Source organism: Arvicanthis niloticus, chromosome 5 (genome assembly GCF_011762505.2).
Source record: "Arvicanthis niloticus isolate mArvNil1 chromosome 5, mArvNil1.pat.X, whole genome shotgun sequence".
NCBI classification, from domain to species: domain Eukaryota; kingdom Metazoa; phylum Chordata; class Mammalia; order Rodentia; family Muridae; genus Arvicanthis; species Arvicanthis niloticus.
In genome coordinates this window covers 101,929,813-101,955,303 of record NC_047662.1, presented here as the reverse complement: position 1 = coordinate 101,955,303, position 25,491 = coordinate 101,929,813, and the positions used below count along the sequence as shown (strand labels likewise).

Sequence of the window (25,491 nt, the reverse complement as noted above, 5' to 3'; positions counted from 1 at the left end):
GGTTCAGTTCCCAGCACCCACATCAGGCAGTTCACAGCTGTCTGTACCTACAGTTCTAGAGTATCAGACTCCTTCTGGCCTCTGTGGATATCTGGCACATACATGGTGCACATAAACTCACATAAGTATACACATACATGCATAAAAATAACATTTCTGGAGATGGCTCAATAGTTAAGGACTCTTACTGATCTTCCAGAGGACCTGAGTTTGAAGCCCAGAATCTATATCAGTTGACTCATAGACACCTATTAACTTCAGCTCCAGAGGATCCAACACCCTCTTCAACTTTATATAGTTAAGATTTATTTATTTTATGTGTGTGAGTACACTGCCACCGTCTTCAGACACACCAGAAGAGGGCATCCAGATCCCATTACAGATGGTTGTGAGCCACCATGTGGTTTCTGGGAGTTGAACTCAGGACCTCTGGAAGAGCAGTCAGTGCTCCTAACCATTTAGCCATCTCTCTAGCCCTAAAAATATTTTTAAAAAATTATATTTTTATCCTTTTTTAGGTAAGTCTATGAAAACAACTTTTTTCTGCATTTAGGATTTTCTTAAGATTGCTTAGGCTTTATTTCCTAGTTTAAGAAGTGAATTTAAGCTGGGCATAGTGGCACAAACCTTTAGTCCTAGCACTTGGGAGGCAGAGGTTGGCAGATCTCTGAGTTTGAAGCTAGCATACTCTACAAAGTGAGTTCCAGGACAACCAGGGCCACACAGAGAAAACTGTCTCAAATGCACCCCTCCCTCGCAAAAGAAGTGAGTGCACACTCTTGGTCTCGCCTTGCCTCCCTCCCCCTACTTTTGTCTTTCTTTGTCCCCTCTCTCTGCTTCTACTCTCTTCTCAACCCCCACTTGCTATACCCCAAATAAACTTCATTTTATACTGAAAGAAGGAAAGAAAGAGAGAAAGAAAGAAAGAAAGAAAGAAAGAAAGAAAGAAAGAAAGAACAAATGAACACAGGACTTAGAAGGAACCCACTATTTCACTATGTGGGTTTCAGGGATCAAACTCAGACTGTCAGGCTTGGTAGCAGGCACCTTTACCAACTAAGGCATCTCACAAGTCCTTTTTAGTTTAGTTTTTTAAACAAACAAACAAACAAACAAACATACATACATACAAACAAACAAAAACAAAGTCTTAGTGTACAGACTAGCCCAGACTAGCTTGGAACTCACTATATAGATCAGGACAGCCTCAAACTTGCAGTAGCCTTTGTGCCTCTGCCTTCCAAGTGCTGAGGTTAAAGGTATGAGCTGCCACACCTGGCTTGCAAAATATCTTATTTAAAAGCATAAGGTAAGCAAATATATCAAAGAGTATCATCAGGGACAGCACTTTACAGAAACCCCAGAAGGGTTAACCAGATATAAAAACAAACAGGCCCCATAGCCTAAGCCCTTACAGAGTAAGGGTGGGTCTTTCATAGTGTATTAGAGTTCTTGTTGCTGTAATTAAACACTAGGACCAAAAGCAATCTGGGGAGGAAAGGGTTTATTTCACTCACAGTTCATCATAAAAAGCAGAAAGGGCAGGGACAACACAGAGGCCATGGAGGAGTGCTGCTTCCTGGCTTGCTCCCATGGCTTGCTCAGCCTGCTTTCTTACAGCACCCAGGAGCACCAGCCCAGGGATGGCCCCACCCACAACCAAGAGAATGCCTTCCAGGCTTGCCCACAGCCCTTCATATATTATGGAGGCATTTTCTTCATTGAAGTTCCTTCCTCTCAGATGACTTTAGCTATACGCAGCCACAAAAAAGAGCAAGGGCTGGTGAAATGGCTTAGCACACAAAATAAATAAAATGCAATGTAAGATTTTTTTAAAAAAAGCTTTCAACAAAGAGTGTATTCTCATCCATCGTTTACCATTGAAGAATACAAATACATAGGGTGATAATTTGGATAATTCATTAACTTTTACTTAAAGAAGTAGGCAGTATAACTACAAAGAGCTCTGGGGGAGGGGTTAGAGATGAGGCACTGCCCCTGTGTAGTCCAGGCTGGCTTTGAATTTGTGATCTTCTATCTCAGCCTGCTGAGTGCTGGTTGGCAGGGTTAAGCCACCATTCCTGGGGGAAAGTTCTCTCTCTCTCTCTCTCTCTCTCTCTCTCTCTCTCTCTCTCTCTCTCTCCCCATACTGAGGATTGAATTCAGGGCCTTGTGCATGCTAGGTTAAGTGTTCCTACCACATAGCTACATCCTCAACTTGGAAAAGACTTTTAATGAGGGTGCCTGGGGTTGGAAGAAAAGCCATAATTGAGTTAACCATTACAGAGATGGTGAGTGAGAAAAGTGCCCTGAGTTGCAATGTCTGAGATAACTCTGTACTTCCTCTCAGCTGAGACAAGCCAGCATACTTTTCTTGGACCAGTCAGCAGTACAATGATGGCTCTCAGCCCACCTGCTGGCTTCTTCAGTTCTGTTACTCAGTACACTAGTGCCCTCCCTACAGGAGCCTCTTCTGTGGTCTCCTGACTGGACGCGACCTGTTCCTACACCTTATTCCACTGCTTGCCTGCAGCACAGGAACAAGAAAGAATGTCACATTGGACAGCTCCATAACGGTTTGCATACCTTTGCCGTCACACCAGGCAGGCTTTCTTAGCCTTCCACCAGGCTTACCGTGCTCTTCACATATGCATCAGGTGCAAGTTCATTCTGTTATGCAATCCTTTACCTCCCTCTCACCTTTCTGTTCTCCAGCTAAGTTGATTCTTCACAACTATTGCCAGCTATTCAGTTTAAGTCACCTGTTCCCAACCTAAAAAACTTTTCTAGAAACATACGTAATAGGCATGCTGATACATTCCTAGGTTAATTTTATATTGCAAGTGTAATAAGCTGAAGCCTGGTAACAGTTAAAAGTTGAAGGTGAGTTGGTGGTTGGGTTCTGCCAACAACCCTGACAATCTGAATTCCATCTCGTAGACCAGTGATTTTTCAACCTGTTGGTTGCAACCCTTTTCCTTGTGGGGTTCGGGGTGGGTATCTAACCACCCTTTCGTGGCTAAGACCATCAGAAAACATAGAAATTTACATTATGATTCATAACAGTAGCAAAATTACAGTCACCACAACACAAGGAACTGTAACAAAGGGTCACAGCACTAGAAATGTTGAGAACTACTGCCCTAGACCCACATGGTAGAGAAATGACTCCTACTCCTAAATGTCCTTTGACCTCCACATGCTCATCATGACACATGTACACCTACACACATACACATACACACAGGCTCACAAAATAAAGAAATGCAAATGTAATTTAAGAGCAATGGCTACTCTTCCAGAAGACTTAAGTTTGGTTTCCAGCACTCACACAGCAGCTAACAACTATCCATAAGTCCAGTTCCAGGGATTCTGATGCCCTCTTCTGGCCTCCGTAGATATCAAACATGCACACAAAGACATACATGCAGGCAAAATACCTCATAAAATAAAAATAAATATTTTTAGAAGGTTGGATGTGAAGAAAAAGACTTTTTTTTTTTGCCAGTTTCAGAAAACTGTCATTAAGTTTACACTAACATTATTTAAAGGGAAAATATTTAAATACATACTGATTTCCTAACTTTCTGAAGTATCTTTTTCACATGGAAAAGGAGGGAGGAGTCTTGATAGATACTATAATACTGCTCTAAAAACAAACAAACAAACAAACAAACAAACAAAAAACCCACAATAGCAGGAACTGAAAATGTAGCCCAGTGGCAGAATGTTTGCCAAGCATGTGCAAAGCTCTAGGTTCAATCCTCAGCATTGAAAAGGTCTTATAGATGACTAATAAACATTTTTTTCTAGCTGAATTAACAGTTTAAAAACTATGTATCCAAGCTGGGCATAGTGGCAAAAGTCTTTAATCCCATCACTTGGGAAGCTAAGTCAGGATGATCACAAGTTCAAGGCTGCCCAGGCAAAACAGCAAGTTCTACATGAGACAAGACTACAGCCAGACAACCTCAAAACAGGAAAGGGAAAGAGGGAAAAGATAGATCACCCCATGCCAGAGACTGCTACTTCACAAAAATGTCTCTCATTAAAGCCATGTGATCAAAGTGATTCCGTGGAGCTCCAGCTCCAACAGTAACGTACAGACCAAAGGCTTCTCACTCTTATCTAGTACCGTTTTCTTCTATTTAGGAGGTCATAAAGTTGTCCACAGTAGATCTCATAGAAGCTGATCCACACAAAGAGATTTCTTCTTGACTGGGATACTTTCAGCTGCCTGAAGATATCCTTGGCAGCCAGAGCATACAATCCTGGGTTTTGATGAGTTCCTATCATGGTATAGGTTTTCCCCGCACCTGTTTGTCCATATGCAAAGCAAGTGGCATTGCCTCTAGGGAAAGAATAATTAGAATTATTTATAAGTATTTAAAGAATAATTTACATAGAGATGTTTAATGACAAGTCAGGAAGAAAAAGAATCCTTGAAGAAATTTAGCAAATAAAAACATATTTAAAAAAATCCCCAAACCAAAATATGTTTTCTTAAAGGAATTATTTTACAGAATTGATACTACTGCTATCTATATAAGATAACTGTTGAATATGAGAAAATAATGACTTTGAAGACCACTTGAGCTAGAGTATATGTAGCTCAGTTTGTAGAGTGCTTGCCTTGCATGCAGGAGGCAGTGAGCTCAGTTCCCAGTGAGTACGTGCACATGTGCGCACACACAAAACACACACACACACACACACACACACACACACACACACACACACACACACAGCAACAAGCACTTACCACATAAGATGCTTTGATGTATCCTAGAAATTTTGTCTCTTTTTCTTGTGTTTTACTTTTGTTATTTTGTGACAGTTCTCACTGAAATCCAGGCTAGCCTAGGCCCTTGGAGCTCACCATGTAGACCAGGCTGACCTTGAACTTGTGTCTATTTTCCCACCTTAGTCTTCCAAGTGCTTAGAAATGCCAAAGTTCAAGCTAAAGACAACCTCTTACATCTTTTATTCTGAAGATACAAAATTAAGCTATTGATAGCTTTTATTTAGCCAGGAAACAGAAACACTATCTCCAGTGTAAAAGGAAATTTTGTTACAACTTTCTCACTGTTTAGTAAATCAAATGAATCCAGAAGAGTCTAATTAAGTTCATTAAGTTATAGCATAAATTCATATTTAATTCAAAAGAACTAGAAAGGCATTCATGTATTAATGGAGCTCATGGAGAATGGAAAACTAACAGTAAAAGCAGCAATCAGTCTGGCTCACCCGTTGAAGGTATGCTGAATGAGGGGCTGAGCAGTCTTCAGGTATACATCTTGATTGCTGCACGTCTCACCAAAGACTTCATCGAAATAAAAAACATGCTGAAAAATAAGCTTGATTTGTATAGCAATCCACGTGCATTTTCACCACCACTATTTTATAAATACATGGGAAGGGCTAAACACATTTCTAAGCAACAGGAAGTAACTGACTGACAAACTCAGAGAAATCCTCTTAAGGGAAGTAAACTGATGAATGTAATTGAGGCTGGGAAAGAAAATTAATTCTATAAGGATTATCTTACAGACTTGGCAAGGCCAATAAATATAAACATTTGGGTGAAGTCTAGGGATCAACTCAACTTGTAGTTCCATAAACACTCACTGTTAGCTGGTGTATGTACACTGTAACAGGAGCCTGAAGGAGCCCAAAGGTAAAGAATTATCCCACTCCACTCCTGAAGATGCTGAGAGGAACTTTAAGAGAACGGTAAAATGAATGAGCATGTACGCTGATAGCTGTGGTACTGTGCCCTGTCTTCAGTGTTTTCTGATACTCTGAGTTGGAGTTATCAAGTATTTAGCTATAGGGAAAGTCACAATTTTTGTTTTAAATGGATCTGTTTGATTATTGTTATTACTATTTTGAGACACGGTTTTATGTGTTCCAAGCTGACTTTGAAGTTATACAACCAAGGATGACCTTGAACTTCTGATTCTCCTGCCTCTGCCTCCTAAGTGCTAGAATTTTACATGAATGTACCATCCTGCCTGGTTTATGTGGTGCTGTGGACTAAACCCAGAGTTTCATGCAGGCATTCTACCAGCATAACTGCATTCCAAGCCCTATTTTTATTTTAACAATAATTTTTGAGCATTTTTTAGAGAAACTGAACAAAGTAGAGTTTCTATATACCCCTTTCCTCAAGTCCCTTCTAGTAAGTCTTGCGCAGGAGTGGAGGGAGGATATAATTCAGTATAATTCTTCTGCTTGGGAAAGAAATTATGAGACTGGATGTGGTGGTGTGCGAGCTAGAGATGGGAGGAGGGAGGGAGATACAGACAGAAGTATAAGCAAAAGGCCAAAGAAAGAAAGCACAATGAATTAACTAGTTTCTGTGTAGGAAAACAGCAAACATCCAGGACAACTGAAATACAGGACTCTGGTAAACGGAAGAGTGATATAGTGCTAGAATAGCTGGGTTAGGATTAAGTACTAGGAGTCCTGGACATTAGCCTTAAAGGGGTTAGAAGAAACAATTCAGAAACAATGAGGACACAGTAAAGAATTTTACAAAGGAGAAGGATGATCTAAGCTATTTCACTGCAAGATGAATCTGAGTTCACAATGAGACTAGATTGTGACTAGAGTCCAGTCACTCATTGATAAAGTCGGAAAGGACAACAATGGGAAAACAAAACAAAACAAAACAAAAAGACAAATGACTGGATATGACAGAAGGGGCTACAAATAAAAAATCAGGGTGATCTCATTACACTGGGTCTGCAAAGCAGTAATTCAAAAGCTGTAATTTTTGCCTAACTTCAAGGTTTACCATGATGGTAACACACCTATACCCGAGTAAGAAAGTTTAGCAAGTTCAAGCTGACTACAGCAGAATGACAGTTACCACACAATGAGTGAGATTAGGGCCTATCTTCTGCCTCATTTTGAACCTGCTCTAATTATTCAATTAGATGATTGTTTAGCTAGATCCAGAAAACTGCACTTTGGCAAATTTAATTTGGCTCATTCTTCGCCAGGTTCAATGACCTTTTATGTACTATTATATTACATTGGAATGGAAATTAGGTCATTTGAGAAGAAACTGAGATCACAGAGCCAAGTTTACCATTTACAAAGTTAACAAACATTGTAATGTTAGAGAATCAATCTGAAGAATGATTAAAGATCTGGGCTGGATATGTAGTTCAGTTAGTAGAATGCTTGCTCTGCATGCATAAAATCCAAGGCTTCAGTCTGTAGCTTGGAGTAAAAGCAGGAGTGGGGTTGCATGTGCCTATAATCCCAGCACTTGGGAGGTGGAACCAATGGATCAGGAATTCAAGGTCATTTCAGGTGCACCATCAGTTCAAGACCACCATCTATCTATCTGTCTGTCTGTCTCTCTCTGTCTCTCTCTGTCTGTCTCTGTCTCTGTCTCTGTCTCTCTCTCTCTCTCTCTGTCTCTGTCTCTGTCTCTCTCTCTCTCTCTCTGTGTGTGTGTGTGTGTTGGGGTGGTGTGAGTTAAATACATGGAAGTGTATACACAGAGGCCGGAGGAGGAAATCAGGTATCTTCCTCTATCACTCTTTACCTTACTGCTTTGAGTCAGAGTTTCACACTGAACTAAAAGCTGCCATTTCTAGGTCGGCTGGTCAATGAGCTCCCGGGATCTGGCTGTCACAGCCCTCAGTAATGGGGTTATGAGTGTGTACAGTCATGCTGGCTTTTACTCAGGTCCTCATGCTTACACAGCGAGGTGCTCACTCACTGAGTCATCTCCCTGGCTCCCATGTTAAGAGTTTTTAGCATTCATGCTTTTGTTTGCTAATTTTTAATCAGCACACAAAATAATAGTTTTATTATGGCAGTTTTCAACATATTTTTCCTTAAATGAAAATTTATATTTTAATTACACAATATACAAAGGATTGTGAATGAATTAAATTCAGAGAGGAACAAACTCTTATGCAGGAGTAGAAACCTGAATTTGCTTCCATTTGAAACCAGCTTGTTACACAGCAGAGGAGCAAACAATACATTGTAGATAAATTTTTGCTGAGATAAGAGAAGCCAAAATCAGGTGAAATGTCAACCATATCACTTTTCATTCAAAATATACATTTTTAGTACACACAAAGGGCCATCCAACAATCAGCATAATCTGCTTCTAGAACATATTTACCGTATCCAAAAGAAACCCCAACACTAGCCTTCAGTGACTCCCCAGCTGTCTGTCAACATCCTTTTTAAATATCCTCTTTCTTTTCCCATCTTTCTGCTTCCACCTCTAGTAAGCACCTTACGCTGTCATGCCTTCTCCTCTTTCCTTAACTCATGGCCCCTTTTAGTTCTATCTGCCCCATACACACACATTTAACAATTAAACACTAAGCCGTACATATGAGAGAGAAGATGCGTCACTTGCTTCAGCAGCACATATACTACAACTGGAGAGGGAATCCATGAGACTTGTCTTTCTGAGTCTGGGTTACCATATTAATATAGTTTCCAGATCCATTCAGTCCTTTACTTTATGGTTAAACATGAGACCAAAGAAAGTGATCAAAATACACCTATTCAACATATACCTATTCAACATCTATCCTACCTTTGTATCTAAAAATATCAATATAAAAATGACACAAATAGCCAGGAATGGCTTTGATCCCAGCACTGGGGAGGCAGAGGCAGGTGGAGCTCTTTAAGTCAAGGCCAGCCTGGTCTACATAGTGAGTTCTAGGACAGCCAAGGCTATGTAGAAACCCTGTCTCAAAAAAAAAAAAAAGTATAAATTATTGATAACATTTGAAATACAGAAAACAGGAAGAAAACCAAACTGAGAATTACAATACTTAGAGACAGCCCTGTTAACTTTTTGAGCTATACAGTATAATTTTTTAAAAATTTAAATAATTGGAACTAAGCCAGGAACAGTGGGACACATACATAATTCCAGCACTGGAGACACTGAGGCAAGAGGATCCCAAGTTTAAATCACTATTGGCTACATAAGGAGGCTGTCATAAAAACTAACCAATCAGGGCCAGGCATGGTGGTGCATCTTTTTAATCCCAGCACTTGGGAGGGAGGGGCAAGCCCATCTCTGGGTGTGAGGCCAGTTTGCTCTACACAATGACCTCTAGTCCAGTCAGAGCTACATGATAACATCTTGTTTTGCCCTCTACCTTCCCCTAAAATCCCAACCAATGAACCACAAGAAGTACCTTTCTAGAGAGCATGTATTCCTTTTTGTCTCATGAAATTAAAGACAGCCCTGTCAGGCATGATGGCACACACCTTTAATCCCAGCACTTGGGAACAGAGACAGGTAGATCTTTTGAGTTCCAGGTCAGCCTGATCTACATAGTGAGTTCCAAGCCAGCCAGGGCTATATAGTGAGACCATGTCTTAAACAAACACCAAAACCACAGGCCTTCTGTTGGTCCAGTGAGTCCTGGAGTCCCTTTACAAATTTATGTTTTACTGATGTGTCTGAGTGTCTACCACTTGTGTGTCCAGATGCTCACTGAAGCCAGAAGAGGGTACTGGATCCCCTGGAACTGGCCTTACAGACAGATGTGAGGCACCTACCACAGGTGTTAAGACTGAATGAAAACCCTCTGGAAGAACAGTGAGTGCTCTTAACCACTGAGCCAACTCGAGAGCCCTGTAGAAATTGAAAAGACTAGTAGTACTTGCCTGTAATCTCTGAACTTGAGTTGCCAAAGCAAGAGAATCACAAGTATATAACCTGGGCTTCAGAGGAAATACCAAGCCAGCAGACTAGGTAGTGATACATTCTCTCAATAAATAAATAAATAAATACAAGAATTTCTTTTTTAAATTGGACAGTAGGGTAGAGCTTTGGATGCAGTCAGTGGTAAATATTTCCCTAGCACAAGTGAGGCCCTGAATTAAATGTCCAGTATTTGGCAGGGATGGAATATAAAAGTCAAACAAAACAATCAAACAAAAACAAAAGAAAAAGAAAAACAAAAAGAAATGATTTAGAAAGGAAAATAATTAGTTTTTTTTTTGAGTTACTGTGCTTGCATAAAATTTTTAATCGGTATGTGGTGGACATACTTGAATGGGAAAGATAGGTTATTTAACTCACAAACAAATTCTCTGCTTTACTACCTGAGCAAGTTTCAAAATAAAACCTAAAGAACTGGGATCACTCTTATTTAGCATCAAGTTCAATACAGACTTCTTTTAAAGAAAGGAAAAAGAGATATTTTTATATCACAGTATTGACAAATAAGGACTCTGACCTATGAGAGCAGAGGTCCAAAGTTCAACAGCAGAGAAAATGCCATGGAATCTATGGATATTCAATAAATATTGATCAGTGGCAATGACAAAGGAGTAAGATATTGTGTTTGGGGATAATGGAAAAATACAAAAGATAACATGATGCCTCCTGGAGGAATTGCTGTGACTGAAGCATCATTAAGGAGGCTTTGGGTGGATGGTGATTGGACAGAGCTATCACTATGGCTATAGCAGCCATGAAACTAACTAGCCTTACAACTAATTGATCATTTAGGCTATCTTCAAAGTAAGTATCTCCCACTGAAACCTAATAGACTGTGCATTGATCAACAATCAATGAAGCTGTTAAAATGATTGGGCTAGCTATACAGTGCCTTAGTAATTTATTGCCCATAGGAAGACTATTGGATTACTCTAGATGCCACTGTGAAACTTAATTTTTGTAAGAACAATGTAAGTTTGAAAGAAAGGGTAAGTTTCAACAATTTGACTTCAGTGTGAGAAGATTTACTGCAATAGAATAATATCGCAGCTGACTAAGGTGAACTGCTAGCACAGCCTATTAATCACCACATTTTTCTTGTTACTAGTCACTGCATTTTGTAACTGAACAAGAGAAAGAATGAATGTTCAATATGAATGGTTATGAAGGCAGACTAAGAAGGCAGATTCAGAGTAGAAGAAACTCTGGGTTCCAAAATCTGTGTGTACACACCTGTGCATGCACACATGAAGGCCAGAAACTGATGTTGGGCATCTTTATCACTCTGAATCTCATTTTTTCAAACAGGATCTTTCACTAGACCCAAGGCTCATCAATTGGGTACACTGGCCAGAAAGCCTGTCTCTTGTTTCTGTTTCCCAGTGCTGGGGTTACAGCTATCTGTCACAATGCCCAGTTTTTAAAGTGGGGGGCTGGGATCTGAACTCAGCTCCTTGTGTGCTTGTGTGGATATTTCCATAGCCCTAAGATTCCAAAATCTTAACATACTGTGATTATGTGATTTCCTCATTTGTGGCATCTGTTGCTTCTAAATTAGAATTGATACATGGGTACTTCTTGCTAACTTGGAATAAGTTCTTTTCAACACCAAACTTTTTTCATAGTTTAAAATTTTTTATGCATCTGAGCAGTATTTTATTAAACCCTTATATGTTAAATGTGAAAATATACTATCCATTATTAAATAGAAGATTCATACTCACTCAAGACCTGGGCATACTGGCATATACCTGTAACAGCACTCAGCATGCTCAATCAGAAAAGTCATGAATGCAAGGCCAGCATGAGCTACAGAAAGTTTCAGGCCAGCCTGGACTATAGAGTCATAGCCTGCCTTAACAAAACTCACACTCAGTAGAGTGGTAAGTTGACATTCCCTGCTGAACATGGAAAGCACATGTCTGTAATCCTAGTACTCAAGAGAAAGAGGCAGGAGGACAGCTCCGAGTTCAAGTCTAGCCTGGTATGCCTAACAAATTCTACGACAATCAGGGTTACATAGTGAGGCTTTTGTTTAAAATACAAACAAGAGCTCAGCCCTGACATATGCCTTTAATTCCAGTAGTAGGGAGGAAAAGGCAGACAGATCTTTGTCTAGCCTGATCTGAGACTAGCCTGGGCTAGTTTCAGGCCAGTTAAGGCTATATAATGATATTCTGACTCAAAAACAAACAAGAAAATGAAACCAAAAACCCCAAAAAACAAAAACAAACAAACAAAAATCAGGCAGCTGGGTGATGGTGGTGGTGCATGCCTTTCACCACAGAACTCAGGAGGAGAAGCTGGCGGAGCTCTGAATCTGAGGCCCCCCTTGTCTACAGAGCAAGTTCCAGGACAGTCAGCAGAAAACCCTGTCTCAAACAAAACAAAACAAAACAAAAACGTTCAAATTGCATAATGCAGAAAAAAAATGCAGGAGAAAAAGGAGACCAAGTGTGTGACTATCAGTCTCAGCAACTGGTCATCAATAATTACTGACTTAAGTTCTTTTTATTTATTTCTTTTTATTTTTTATTCTCTCATCTGTACCCTTGATTTTGCTAATTCACGTAAACATTCAAAGTGAATATATGGTACAGCTTCATTGCATAATGCAGAAATTATGGTTCTTAACTATGTACATCATAATCCCACTAAATTTTTAAAGAATGAAGGACCAAGGTATCAATAACATAGAATAAAAATCAAGGGCTGGGCTCAGTGGCACATGCCATTAGTCCCAGCATTGGGAAGCAGAGGCAGTTGGCTCTCTTTTAGTTCTAGCAGGGGTGAAATCCTATCTCAAAATAAATAAAAAAAAAATCAAGCAAACAAAGAACATTAAATAATCAATACCTAAACCAGAAATTGGATTCTAGATCAACTGTTTAAATATAAAGTAAAAAACTGACATACTTGGAAATATTAGTTTGAAACACAGTAAGTGAAAGATCCTACCTGAAGAATATATTGTGTAAGATCAACTGCTTCTTTTTTCTCATGTACAAGTAGAGTTTCTTTATCTTCTACAGTAATAATATTAACTTCTCCACGACGTACTTCCCTTACACCTAAAGGTCGTTTTCGAACACAAACTCTGATTTTCTCCACTTCAGTCCAAGGATTCTCTGAGTTGATCTGTCTGATATATGTTTACAAATAGACTTTAATTTTTAAGAAAAGGATTCAATTACTTAAACAGTCAAAGTGTCAGTACATTTTGAGTATCTTTGATATATTTGGGGTTTTAATATAATTATTTATATTTTTTGTTTGGTTTGTTGGTTTTGTTTTGAGACAAAGTTTCACTCTGTAGCTCAAAGTGGTGTAGAACTTGCTATGTAGCTCAGGCTGACCCTAACTTTTTACCCTAGCTTCCCAAATGCTGGGACTACAGGTATGTACCATCAAATCCAAGTTTTGAGACAGGTCTCACTATTGTAGTGAAGGCTAGCTTGTAGTTCCTCTTGCCTCCATCTCCCATGTGCTGGGATTACAGACCTATGACACCTATATGCCAAACTCATGTAAATAATTCCACATTAAAGCAATGAAGGTTTTTTACTAGCTAACCTCTCGTTTCCATCTCTAACCTGTATCACCTCATTCTCTGTCATACCAAAGAAGAGGAGGAGGAGGAAGAAAAGAGGAAGAAGTAGAGGAGGAGGTAGAGGAGGAGGAGGAAGAGGAGGAAGAAGAAGAGAAGAAGAAAGAGGAAGAAGAGGAAGAGGAGGAGGAGGAGGAGAAAAAGAGAAGAGGAAGGAAGGAAGGAAGGAAGGAAGGAAGGAAGGAAGGAGGCAGCGGTGGCAGCTAGAAACTGCATCTGTTATTTTAGCTCTGAGATGTGTGAGTTTGTGGCGCCTAGTGTTCTTTGTGACCCCTAAACTCCAGTTGGCTGGTCATCAAAATCTACCTATATTCTGCTACTAAGTCGGCAAGGCCTTTCCAAAGCCCAAATCCATGTATCTCTTGTTCCCTTTCAATCCAATTCTTGCACACTTAACATTTTTCTTGACCATTAATCTCAATTCTTGTTTGAAGACCGTTGTACTGTTTTGAGATAGAGTCTCTTGTAAATCAGGCTGGAGTCACAGGTATACACCTCCAGACCCCGTCTATCTGATGCTGGGGAATTAAATCCAAGGTTTGAGGCATGCTAAGTAAGCACTCTACAACTGAATGATATCTATCCCCAGACCTTACATCTCTTTCTCTTTTAATCCTACTGGATTGAAACTAAGTGTTTCAATTTAGGTGGTGGGTTTCAATGTACTTTACCTCCTATACCTCATAGATACACTCAGCCCCTCCCTGAGTCCTGTTACTTTTTCTTTCTTTTCTTGTGTCTCTGTATGCGAACCTATGTATGAGGAGACAACATTAGGTGTGGTTCTCCTCAGGATTGGACTGTCTTGTTTTCTGAGTCAGAATTTTTCACTGGACTCTAGGGCAAGCATCAGAGATCCATCTGTCTACCTCCTCAGTGCTGGGATTACAAGCACGTATTATCACACTGGCTTCTTACATGTGTGCTGGAGATCAAACTTGTCCTTCTGTTTGGCAAGCATTTCACTGACCATGCTATCTCCTCAGCCCCACTTCTTTTTTGCCTCACCCTGATATGAATGTATTCATTCATTAGGATATAACCATGTACCTCTTCTCAGAACCATTCTATGACTGACCCTGTCCACGACTAGATCTAGTTCCTATTTGATACACTCTCACTGGCCTCAGTGAGTTATTCAACATCCAGCATCTTCCACAAGGTTTATTTGCTGAGTCTTGTGTGGCATATCAAAGAACAAACCACTTACATAGAAACTTCTCTAAAACAAGGTTGTTTTTTAAAAAAAAAAAAAAAAAAAAAAAAAAGTTCCATTTTCACTCTGAAAATGAGATTTCTGAATGCAGGTTGTTTTCATCAGGATTAATAATTTTGGTCTGTGTAAAAGTACAAATTAGCAATAAATGTTCCTTCCTTACACTTTAAAATTTATTTGACAGTCCCTTAAAAATTAATAATAGATTTACAAAATTTACAAAAACTTTAGTATAAAATTAAATAGTGATATAGATAAATTCTGATTTCCTGAGCCATCCAAGTGGCTGGAAAATTATTTTTTTGCCAGGAACTAAATTAGTTTTTACAACAAACAAACAAACAAAATTTCCAATATTTATAGTGCATGATTTTAAGACAACTTAAAGCACATCTTCTTATTTCAATTAGAATATGAGACTAATACATCATCTGAGGCATGGGACTGGATGACAAATCCATAGGGATTTGCTGTTCTCTTCTTTTGCATATTCACTTAATTTTTTTTACAAGAAAAAAGAGAGTATTTAACTGATTATTTTGGAATCCAGTCTACTTTTTTTTTTTTTTTGGTTTTTCGAGACAGGGTTTCTCTGTGTAGTCCTGGCTGTCCTGGAACTCACTCTGTAGACCAGGCTGGCCTCGAACTCAGAAATCCGCCTGCCTCTGCCTCCCAAGTGCTGGGATTAAAGGCGTGCACCACCACCGCCCGGCTCCAGTCTACTTTTTGATTTCATATTATTATCTGTTCCTTTATAAAATCTACTTTTTTTAATAAATCTACTTTATAGTACTACTTTATACTACTTTTTTACTTTATAAAATCTACTTATGTTTTGTTCTCATTTAAACAAGGGTTTTGGGTTAAAATCTTTAGATGCTGAGTATTAACAGCCTAACCACAGGAAGCTATTCAAAGAGGACAGAAAATGCTTAGTCCTTTTCATTTTTATTTGTGAGGCTCTGAGACAAGGTCTTGCGTTGTGTCTTGAGCAGATGCAGTGCTAGGATTACTCCTGTACTACTATGCCCAGCTAGTCGTTTTTAGAGTTGTGCAGGGATTCAGGATGAGTCTTATAAACAAAAGGTCTGTGGTTTCAATTTTAAAGTTCAAAAGGCAAAGAAGTGTGCTTTTTCCTATTGCATACTTTCTGGTTTGTGTGTTTGTGAGATAGGGTATTTCTATGTGGCTTGAGCTCATCTGCCTCTTGTCTGTCTTGTCTGAGTGCTGGGTTTGCATGTAGTACCATGCCTGATACAAATGATTAAGTTTGTCTGTCATCTCTTACCTTGCCCCTAACATCTAAGAGCCTCCAGATATCTCAATTATCTTCATACTTAGAGTCAGACATCATAGCTATTACTTAATATTTGTAAAGTAAATGTAACTGCAATATTTAAATTAAAATATGCATTCTAAGTCACGATATGTTAAGCACTGAAACGTATTTTTATAAATAATTGTAATTTATATTTTATGTGTTGTTCAATAAAAGACTAAAATAGTAAAAGAGAAAGCCTGGTCTTTTACCTTTCATATTTACAATCTACAATTAAAACAAGAAAAATAGTGCTAAATCCCTGTGTTCTGCTAGAACAAGTATTTCAAAGTATTACTGGTACTTTCACCAAATCCCAGCACCCAGGAGGCAGAGGCAGTCAGATCTCTGTGAGTTCAAAGCCAGTCTAGTCTACAAAGTGAGTTCCAGGACAGCCAAAGCTATTCAGAGAAACTCTGTCTTGAAAAACAAAAACAAAAAAACAACCAAATATGTGTGTGTGTGTTTCTTTAATAGTAATATAACAAGTAATATATTTTAACACATTTTCTATTATATCATTCTTATCATTGGTATTATTCAGTATTTCATCTCTCGGAGACCTTATTTAAAATTCTGTCTTGAAGCACTAGGTGAAAATAGTTTACTGCTATTCTGACTCATAACCTCTAATAGTCATCAAAAGGTCTTACTCTTTGTACTCACCAAAAAAATAATCTGTTTTTTCAGGCTGGATTAAAATAAAAACAAAAACCTGCAGCCAGAATCAGGATCCTGTTTCAATGTATGCAGATGACCTAACTATTCCAAGAACTACTCAATTTAACTACCTGCTCTCTGGCCTTAAGTACACTCTAGATCATATGGCTGGTATGAATTTGAAGGCCTTAAAAAAAAAAAAAAAAATCCTGTGAATGGTGTGACTCTTTTTCCACTGTAGAAGGTAGGTTAACTACTCTGCTTTCTTGAGGATACTAAGCTATCATGTTATACTCTAGGAAGTAACAGCAACAGGTCTGCTAGAGGACTACAGCAGACCCTGGTAAGTAGCAGCTGTTTATTTGATATACATGAACAATGTACATCAGCTTTTTGCCATCCGGAAACTCCAGTTCCTCATAAATTTGCTTCTATCCACTTATTGTGATTATTAAGGCAAAACTTGCTAACTATCACTCATATGTTATAGTCATTTACTAAAAATTTAGAGGGTTTGCACTCCTCTGGTCACGAAGAAGAAATTTGTCTTTGCTTTAGGCTGTCTCCCCTACTTCTCCTAAAAATATAAAAATAAAATATTACCTGACACAAGAATGAGGGATTCCATAGTTATATCCTGAAACATGAGATACTCTTTGAATAATGGGAATATCACAATTTCCCAGTTTTGGAGAAAAGTAATCTGATGAAAAGAGCAGAGCGTTGGTCTCTGTTTGCATATAAGCATCAGCGGCAGAGGCATCTGGGGCTCTTGTTTTTGTCTGGTACTGGGAATCATCTGGTGGCATGTGCTCCAGCACTTTCAGGTAAGTGGACCTCTGCTCATCCACAGACAAGTTGGATACACTACCCATTTCATAGCTGGCCATTTTGTCTTTGCTGTCAGGAGGAGAATCAAAACGCAGTTGTCTTCGGGGCCCAGATCTGAATTCCCGAGGCTTAGAGTACAGGTTGCTTGCCTGAAGAGGAAGCTCTGGGCTAGTGAGGGCTTTATCTTCCTCCTGCATAATCTTAATGATTTTGATAAGTTGGAAGAGACGTTTTCGGTCGTTCATGTCATGGACTCCCAATCTGGAGTAGTCCTTCATTGTAACCTTGGCTAATTCATCTAGTTTTTGAAGGCCAAGCGCAGTAAAATGAGGATAATACTGTGCAAGCTCAGCTTCACAGAGACACTCATAGAACCAGGATGCCATTTTCCTGACTAGGTTTATACAAACTCTGAAGAAAAAGAGAAAAAGAAGTCATCCATATAGAATACACAGATTAAATTCCTTTACAAATTAAAACAGACAAATATGCAGAAAAACTGCTATCATCTCAAGTTTCCTAGGTATTTTTCTTCTGGAATGGATAATTAAACAGCATAGTTTATAAGCAAAGCTGTTTTTACACAGAGCATATGAACTAACAGTTGTGATTTGTTCATCTGTTTAATAAAAAGGTTTGCTAATTTATATGTTTAAATAAATATATGGACACAGACATAACATAGACCACTTACTTATTGCTTGGGAGTTTCTTCCAACTTTGCAGTGTCTGATTAACACATGCAACACACGGCTGAAACTTTGTACCCAACTATGATTGTAGCAGGACTAATTTTAGATGTTCCACTTAAGGGCAAGGCATGTTGCACACCTGCTTCCTATGATTAATGAACAAAGGCTAAGACCTCTTTCAGAATACACAGCAGAATAAAATAGCAACCACAAAGTTATAAACAAACACAGCTTAGAGGAAAAATACATTTTTAATCTGCTGTGTACTGGCAGGTAAGACAGAAGTAAAAACAACCACTTCAGAATCAACTCATTCAGTATTTTTGATAATTCTAAAAGGTGGTCACAGATATCTACCTGAACAAAATATCAATCAAACAGTTTTCCCAGAAAACGAATACTACAGACACAAATTTGAGCGTTTCACATTAAAACACTTAAAACACTAGGAATTTAATTAAACACTAATAGGTGATGTCGTAATTAATACAAAATCTTTGTCTATTACAGTCAGAATTCTGAGTAGGTCTCCATTATTTCTGTTACTCAAGCTCAAGTTCCTAAGGATATTAAAAAGAACTGAAACTGTACTTTAAAATATTTTATCAGTATCTTAAATGTGCTTTTGAGTGCATGATTGTAGTGCTCTCTGAGGCTAGAAAACGGTATTGTATCCCCTGGAACTGAAGTGCTAGCACCTAAACATGAGTCCTCTGGAAAAACAGTACATACTGTTAACTGAGCTGTCTCCCCAGCCCTCTGCTTATTTGTTTGTATAGCCTAGATAGCCTAGCCTGGACTGGACTTTACTCTGCAGCCCAGGCTGGCCTCAAACTTGTGATGACCTTACTGCCTTCACTTCCCAGACACTAGGATGACAAGCAGGAGCTGCCATGCCTAGCTCTTTAAAAAAATTTCTTTTCAAAATTATTGTTTACTTATTTTATGTGTACGAGTGTTTTCTCTGTGTGTATGTCAGTGAACCACATGTATGCCTGATGCCCACAGAGGCTAGAAAAGGGCAGCAGATCTCTTCAGAATGAAGGTACAGACTACAGTTGTGAGCTTGGACTCGAACCCAGGTCCTCTTGAAGAGCAGTCAGTGCTCTTAACCACTGGGGCATCTCTCCAGCCCCTTATATTTTCTTTATCAAAATGGTTTGATCCTTCCTTCAGAATTTTCAAAACTCAATTAATTATTGAAAAAATTGCTTTCATTTTAATTTATTTTTGTTCTAAGAGAAACTCTCTCTCTCTCTCTCTCTCTCTCTCTCTCTCTCTCTCTCTCTCTCTGTGTGTGTGTGTGTGTGTGTGTGTATGTGTGTTTTAAGGACAGGATAACAAGGACAACCAAGGAGCTTTGAATAACTAAATTTGGAGGAAATACTAATTAGGCAAAACAAAAGACCAAAGGGTTCAAGCAACACACCCTATACTAACTCGACATCTATTAGAGTAGGTTTCCCCTCTGCAAAACAAGCCCACAAAATTGTTGCAGTCCTTCCATCAAGGGTAGAGTATATTTCTCTTCCCGTTGCATCTAGAATGGCCTTCTAACTTCTTTTGGGTAACAGAACACAGTGAAATAGACTGCCATGAAGGGCTGGAGAGCTACCTTAGCTTCTATTGCTGTTAGACTTCTTCTACTGCCATGTGAAGAAGTCTAGCCAGAGGATCATGCACTGCCACTACTACTTTGAAGGCCAAAAAACCAGATGTGCAAGAGAAGCCATCCTAAGACTATCCAGCTGGAGGGCTGCCGTAAGAGTCATGGTTTTCAGCCTTCCTAATGCTGCCACCCCTTAATACAGTTCCCCATGGTGTGGTGACCATAAAATTATTTTTGTTGATATATAACTAATTTTACTACTGTTATGAATTATAATGTAAATATTTGTGTTTTCTAATGGTCTTAGGTGAGCCATGTGAAAGGGTTGTTCACCCCTAAAGGGGCTGAGACCCCCAGATTGAGAACCACTGCACTAGACAATTACAGTCATAGGAATGACTCTGGGTGAGACCAAGTAAAGAACTACTAAGCTTGCCCAAATCACCAACACTCAGAGCTTTAAGCAAATTAAAGGACAACTGTTTTGAGTCACCAAGTTTGGGGGGCGGGGCTAGATTATTATATAACAGTAACTACAATTTCACTTCTGAAACTTTCCCCTTTTTTGTTAAGATTTTGGAGCTATTTTAAGTTCACAGAAAAACTGAGTAGAAGGTACAGAAACTTGCTAAATATCCTGTCTCACACATGTACTCTTTTCTCCACTAATGGACCTACTCAGATAAAGGATCATTATTTAAGTCTACAGCTTGGTTTAGAGTTTGTATCTAGTGTTAGAGAACTTGTGAATTTGAAAAAAACAGTTCATGTATTCTCTATATAAAACATGGAAGTTTGATTGCCCAAAACTCCTGTGTTCTGTCTACTCACCCTTCCCACTCACCTACTTAATGGTCACTAATGATCTCTTTGTCTGGGGCAGATGGGGAGTGGGGCAGCGTCTCACTGTGTAGCACTGGCTGTCCTGGAACCCACTGTTGTAGACTAAGCTGACCTCTAATTCAGGGATCTGCCTGCCACGGCCTCCTCAAGTGCGGAGATTAAAGGCATGTATCATGTACCGAGCCCAAAAATCTTTTTTCTGCCTCCACAGTTCCTCCTTCTCCAGAATGTTATATAATTGGAAGCATATAGCATGTTGGCTTTTAGACTGGCTCTTTCATTTCATAATTGAGATTTCCTCAAGTCTTTGTATGGCTTGTTAGCTTGTTTCTTTTCACTGCTAAAGCCCATTCCACATGTGAGTGTGCCTTGGTTTATTTATTTGTTCACTCAATGAAGGACATCTTGGATGCATATAGTTTGGGCAATTATGAATAAAAAGCTTCTATAAACATCAATGCAGTTTTCATGTGGACATAATTTTCAACTCTTTTATGTAAATGCCAAGGTGCATAATTACTGGATTGTATGATAAGATGTGTGGTTTTATAATAAACTGCCAGGCTGCCTCTTAAGCCGGCTCTACTATTTTCATTCTTAACAGTAATGAAGAACGTCAGGTGCTTCTCATCACTTGTCACTGTGTGTGTGCTATACCCATCTTTTCAAGACAGCTCAAGAGCTTTTCCCCAAAATGAGATTTTCATCTCTAGATCTAGGGTTTTTTTTTTTTTTTTTTTTCTATCACTTTACCTCCAAACACCTTACACAGTAGCAAAACTAAAACCACCAATCCCTTTATTATTGTTTCCCCCCCCCCCCCTTACCTAGAATACCTATCTTTGCTAGAATGACACTGTGTTTTTCTATCATGAATGAGATGGCCCTACCAGGGAATACATGGTGTATTCAAAAACCAAACATGGTGCTTCAGAAATCATAACAACATCTAGTATTTACTGAACATTTAATGCACGACAGACACTGTTCTGGGCATTGGATTTGTTTATCATCATACAATCCTACAAAGGAGGTATAAGTGTGCAACAAGTTACAATCACTTAGTGTGTTTTCAGAAACTCACTGTTTTTCGACTTTGCATTAGGAATGCCATAGAAGCTGGGCATCTGAAATCCCAACACTAAGGCAAGGGGAATCACTGCAAGCTCAAGGCCAGGCTGGGCTATATGAGACCCTGGTTTTTTGTTTGTTTAAAAAGATATTTGGGGCCTGGGGAAGACAGCTCAGTCAGTAAAGTGACTCCTCACAAGCGTGATCTGAATTTGATCCCCTTAAAAGGAAAAGGCAAGCGTGGTAGTATGTGACTGTAATGTCAGTGCTGGGGAGGTACAAACTGGAGGCTCTCAGGAAGTCACTGGCCAGCCAGACTGGCTGAATCTGAAAGTTCCAGAATGATCCTGTGCTAGATTCAATGAAAGTTGTCTGTGGGGTGGGGGCGGGGGGGGGAGAGGCGGAGAGCAACTAAGAGATGCACTCATTATCAACTTCATGTGTATGTGTACCTCCCTCCACCCCTCAAAGATATGTGGGTTGGTTTGGTAGTGTAGACCTGCAATCCAAGCACTTGGGAAATTGGAGAGGGCTGCATTGACTTTGAGGTTTAGCCAGGCAACAGAACTACACACAAAGTTTGAGGCCAATTAGAGTACAAAATAACACCTTGCTTCAAGACACTGATGAGGAAAAAAAGGCAACAGGATCCCTAAATTCTTTGGATTGAATAAAGAAATATCAGTCAGGGTTGAGGGATGGGCTTGCTCAGTTTATGTCATCTTTGACTAACATGCATAAAACCCTAGGTTCTCTCCCAAGCAGTGCAAAACTCTAGGCCTGGTAACTTATACCTCTAATTCTAGCACTTGGGAGGCAAAGGCAGGTAGATTAGAGGTTTGAGACATTCTTGGTTACAGAGCAAGTCTGAGACCTGTTTGAGTGAGAGACAAACAAACCCAGCATAATGGCTGGGACACATTCAATATTCCATGTTTAGTAAGTGGTGGCAGTTATTACCATTGTTATTGTTATTTCTGTATTTCTCCTATCTTCACCACCTAGCATTTAAGACTAGAACAGAACTTACTCTACCTTCAGTGTTTTGATTTAAGTAAATACTAAGCAGCTGCACTCTCTACTTGGTCAGCTAACCCATGGGAACAGACTGTAAGTGCTAGGCCCAGGCTGCCTAAGATTCTGTATTTTGCACACCAATTCCCTTGGTGCCAAAGCAAACATTTCTCAGTTCAAGTCTGATAATCACAGCCTCTATTGCATTCCTAATAAATGAAATTAAAACATTAATTTTGAAACACTTGTATAACCTATAATATCATAGGAAGAGAAAGATATAACAATAATAATTTTAAAATAGCAGTAATTTGAACATGCAGATCAAGGTAGCTGTGAAGTTCTAGCACAGCTGTGGCCATCCTACTTTTATGTGCACTAAAGTTAGCCTATGTTCCTTTGTTTTCAAATTTAACATGCTTCTCTGTAATTGTATTCCATTTTACAAAAGTTCATCCCTTCTTTAACACCTGAAATTACTCCTCAGAATTATTCCTGCAACTTCAAACAAAAACATTTGAGCTCTACCACTGAGCCACAAATCAAAATAAAAAGAAAAAAACAAACAAAATAAACTTCCAGATTTGGGGGATAGATGTATTGAAAATTTTACTCAGATGATAATTTTACTTTACTGATCAATCTCTGTCAAAAAGTCAAATGTAAAGGCTGGGGAGGGATACCAGCGGAGGAGTGCATGCTTAGCATGAGCAAGGCCCTAGGCCAGAGGTTAGCAGTGACTGCTGTTCAGGCAATGGAGTTTAGATCCCAGGACTCACATAACAAACTGGGCAACCTTAAGATGCCAATAATTTCAGTTCTGAGGCATCTGATATCTTCTGATCTCTGCTCATCATTATATATATGCTCATATAGGCATATATATAAACATGCACACGTACGTGTACATAGAAGTAGACCATTACATAGCAATAAGTGTTAACTGCTGTCTTTCCTAATGTGATTTGTACATATTACTTACACAGATGAATAAATACATGTAAAAATAAAGTTTCAAGCCAGGCATGGTGACACATGCCTTTAATCCCAGCTCTCAGGAGGCAGAAGCAGGCAGATCTCTGTGAATTCAAGTCCAGCCTGATCTACAAAGTGACACAGCCAGGGCTATAATAGAGAAATCCTGTCTCTAAAAACTAAAATAAGTATATAAATAGATATTTTATAGGCAAATTCACTATCCAGCAACTACCCATTACCCAGCTCTAGAAATACCCCACAGCTACTGTGTATAAATACAAAATGACAAAAGTACAAAATCATTATATCACTATTGGTAAGAGCAAAGCAATGAAGACTCACTAAATAAATTATAGTTGTCTTTCAAGTGGAATAATACTATGAAGTAAGTATAAAACTTAACTCTACAATATTTATTGAAAAAAAAAAAGCTTTTCAATATATTGCTAAGTACAGACTAGTTCATAAAGGCACCATTTGTTAAAGAGAAAGTTAACTGATCCAAAATAGAACTCTATCTTTGCTTATCAGACATAAGATATCCTTGGTAGGTTGCAATATTAATGACAGTAGTTTCTTACAGGAAGGAGAATGGGTAGTACTAGTGGGTAACCAAAAGGAGTAGACTATTACATAGCAATAAATGTTGGTAGTTACTGTCTTTCCTATTGTGATTTGTATTTCACTGAATAGGGTGCTCATATACATAAACAAATCTTAGAAAAAAGAAAAGAAAAAGAAACCAAGAAACAGAATTAATATACATGGTCAAATTATTTAACAACTATGGGTCTTATGTTATGTTATATTTAGAATTTTCTGCAATGTTAGAGGCGGTGGTAGTTTGAATACGCTTGGCCCAGGGACTATTGGCACTATTAGGTGTGAGTTTGTTAGAGGAAGTGTGTCACTGTGGGGTTGGGCTTTAAGAGACCTTCCTCCTCTCTGTCTCAAAAAACCAAAAAAAAAAAAAAAAAAAAAAAAGAAGAAGAAGAAGAAGAAGAAGAGACCTTCCTCCTAGCTGCCTGGAAGCCAGTCTCCTCCTGTTTGCTTTTGGAACAAGATATAGAATTCTCAACTCCTCCAGTGCCATGCCTGTCTGGACAGTGCCATGCTTCCTGCCTTAATGATAATAGATAGAATCTCTCTGAACCTGTAGAGCCAGACCCAATTAAATCTTGTCCTTTATAAAAATTGCCTTGGTCATGGTGTCTTTTCACAGCAATGGAAACCCTAAGAGACCAACCCAGAACCTCATATGGCCTTATTAATGCTAGACAAGCACTCAACACAGAGCTATCCCTCTGCCCTCTTTTTACACTTAAAAAACCTGACTAAAACTTCAATACATTATGCAATTAGGTATGCTAATATATTCTACAAACATGTTCAAATGTATTTGTGATAGATTCTTGTACCTTCCCCCCCCACCATGAGCAAGCCTGAAGAGACCTTGGTTACCACAACAAGGTCAAGTGACGGGATCTAGGTGGAGTTACCCACCTTGGTTTCCCGGAACACAGCAGAACTGCCCCTGGGCTTGCCTTGAGGCATCTCCGGCCGTGACCTGGAATGGACTATGGATTATCCCACCCATCTGAAACCAGGAGGGGTTGTGGGTTGGGTCTTCCCCTTTAAATTGAGAGCCGAACATTAAAGCTTGGGGCCTTGATCAGAGAACTTTGTCTTGGCCTCATCTCTTCTCGCCCTCCTTCCCCTTTCATTCCCAGCCCCCCTTTCAGGTGAATCCAGTTGACTTGTGGCCGCGGGCGGCTACAGATTGGCGCGCCATCGTGGGACTTGAAAACGGGGACCAGCTGAGGAAACACTGTCTTAGGTGGGGCCCCACGGGAAAAAGGTAATAAAAGAATGTATCCCGCGCACTTAGGAAGTAGCAAACAATATTGAATCTAGCGCTAGGTAAG

The 25,491-nt window shown here is 39.2% G+C and overlaps 1 protein-coding gene across 2 annotated transcripts in view; it reads right to left on the bottom strand.

Moving 5' to 3' along the window:
* The window catches only part of Kif24 (kinesin family member 24), a 68,789-nt gene that overhangs the window by 19,056 nt on the left and 24,242 nt on the right, over positions 1 to 25,491 (bottom strand). For both annotated transcript variants that reach the window (XM_076935158.1, XM_034502417.2), the window contains 4 exons: positions 17,132 to 17,770; positions 12,686 to 12,869; positions 5,248 to 5,345; positions 4,136 to 4,351 (listed from right to left, as the gene is read on the bottom strand). In XM_076935158.1, the coding sequence (XP_076791273.1) occupies positions 4,136 to 4,351; positions 5,248 to 5,345; positions 12,686 to 12,869; positions 17,132 to 17,745 (1,112 nt within the window). In that variant the 5' untranslated portion in view covers positions 17,746 to 17,770. The remainder of the gene's footprint in view (positions 1 to 4,135; positions 4,352 to 5,247; positions 5,346 to 12,685; positions 12,870 to 17,131; positions 17,771 to 25,491) is intronic.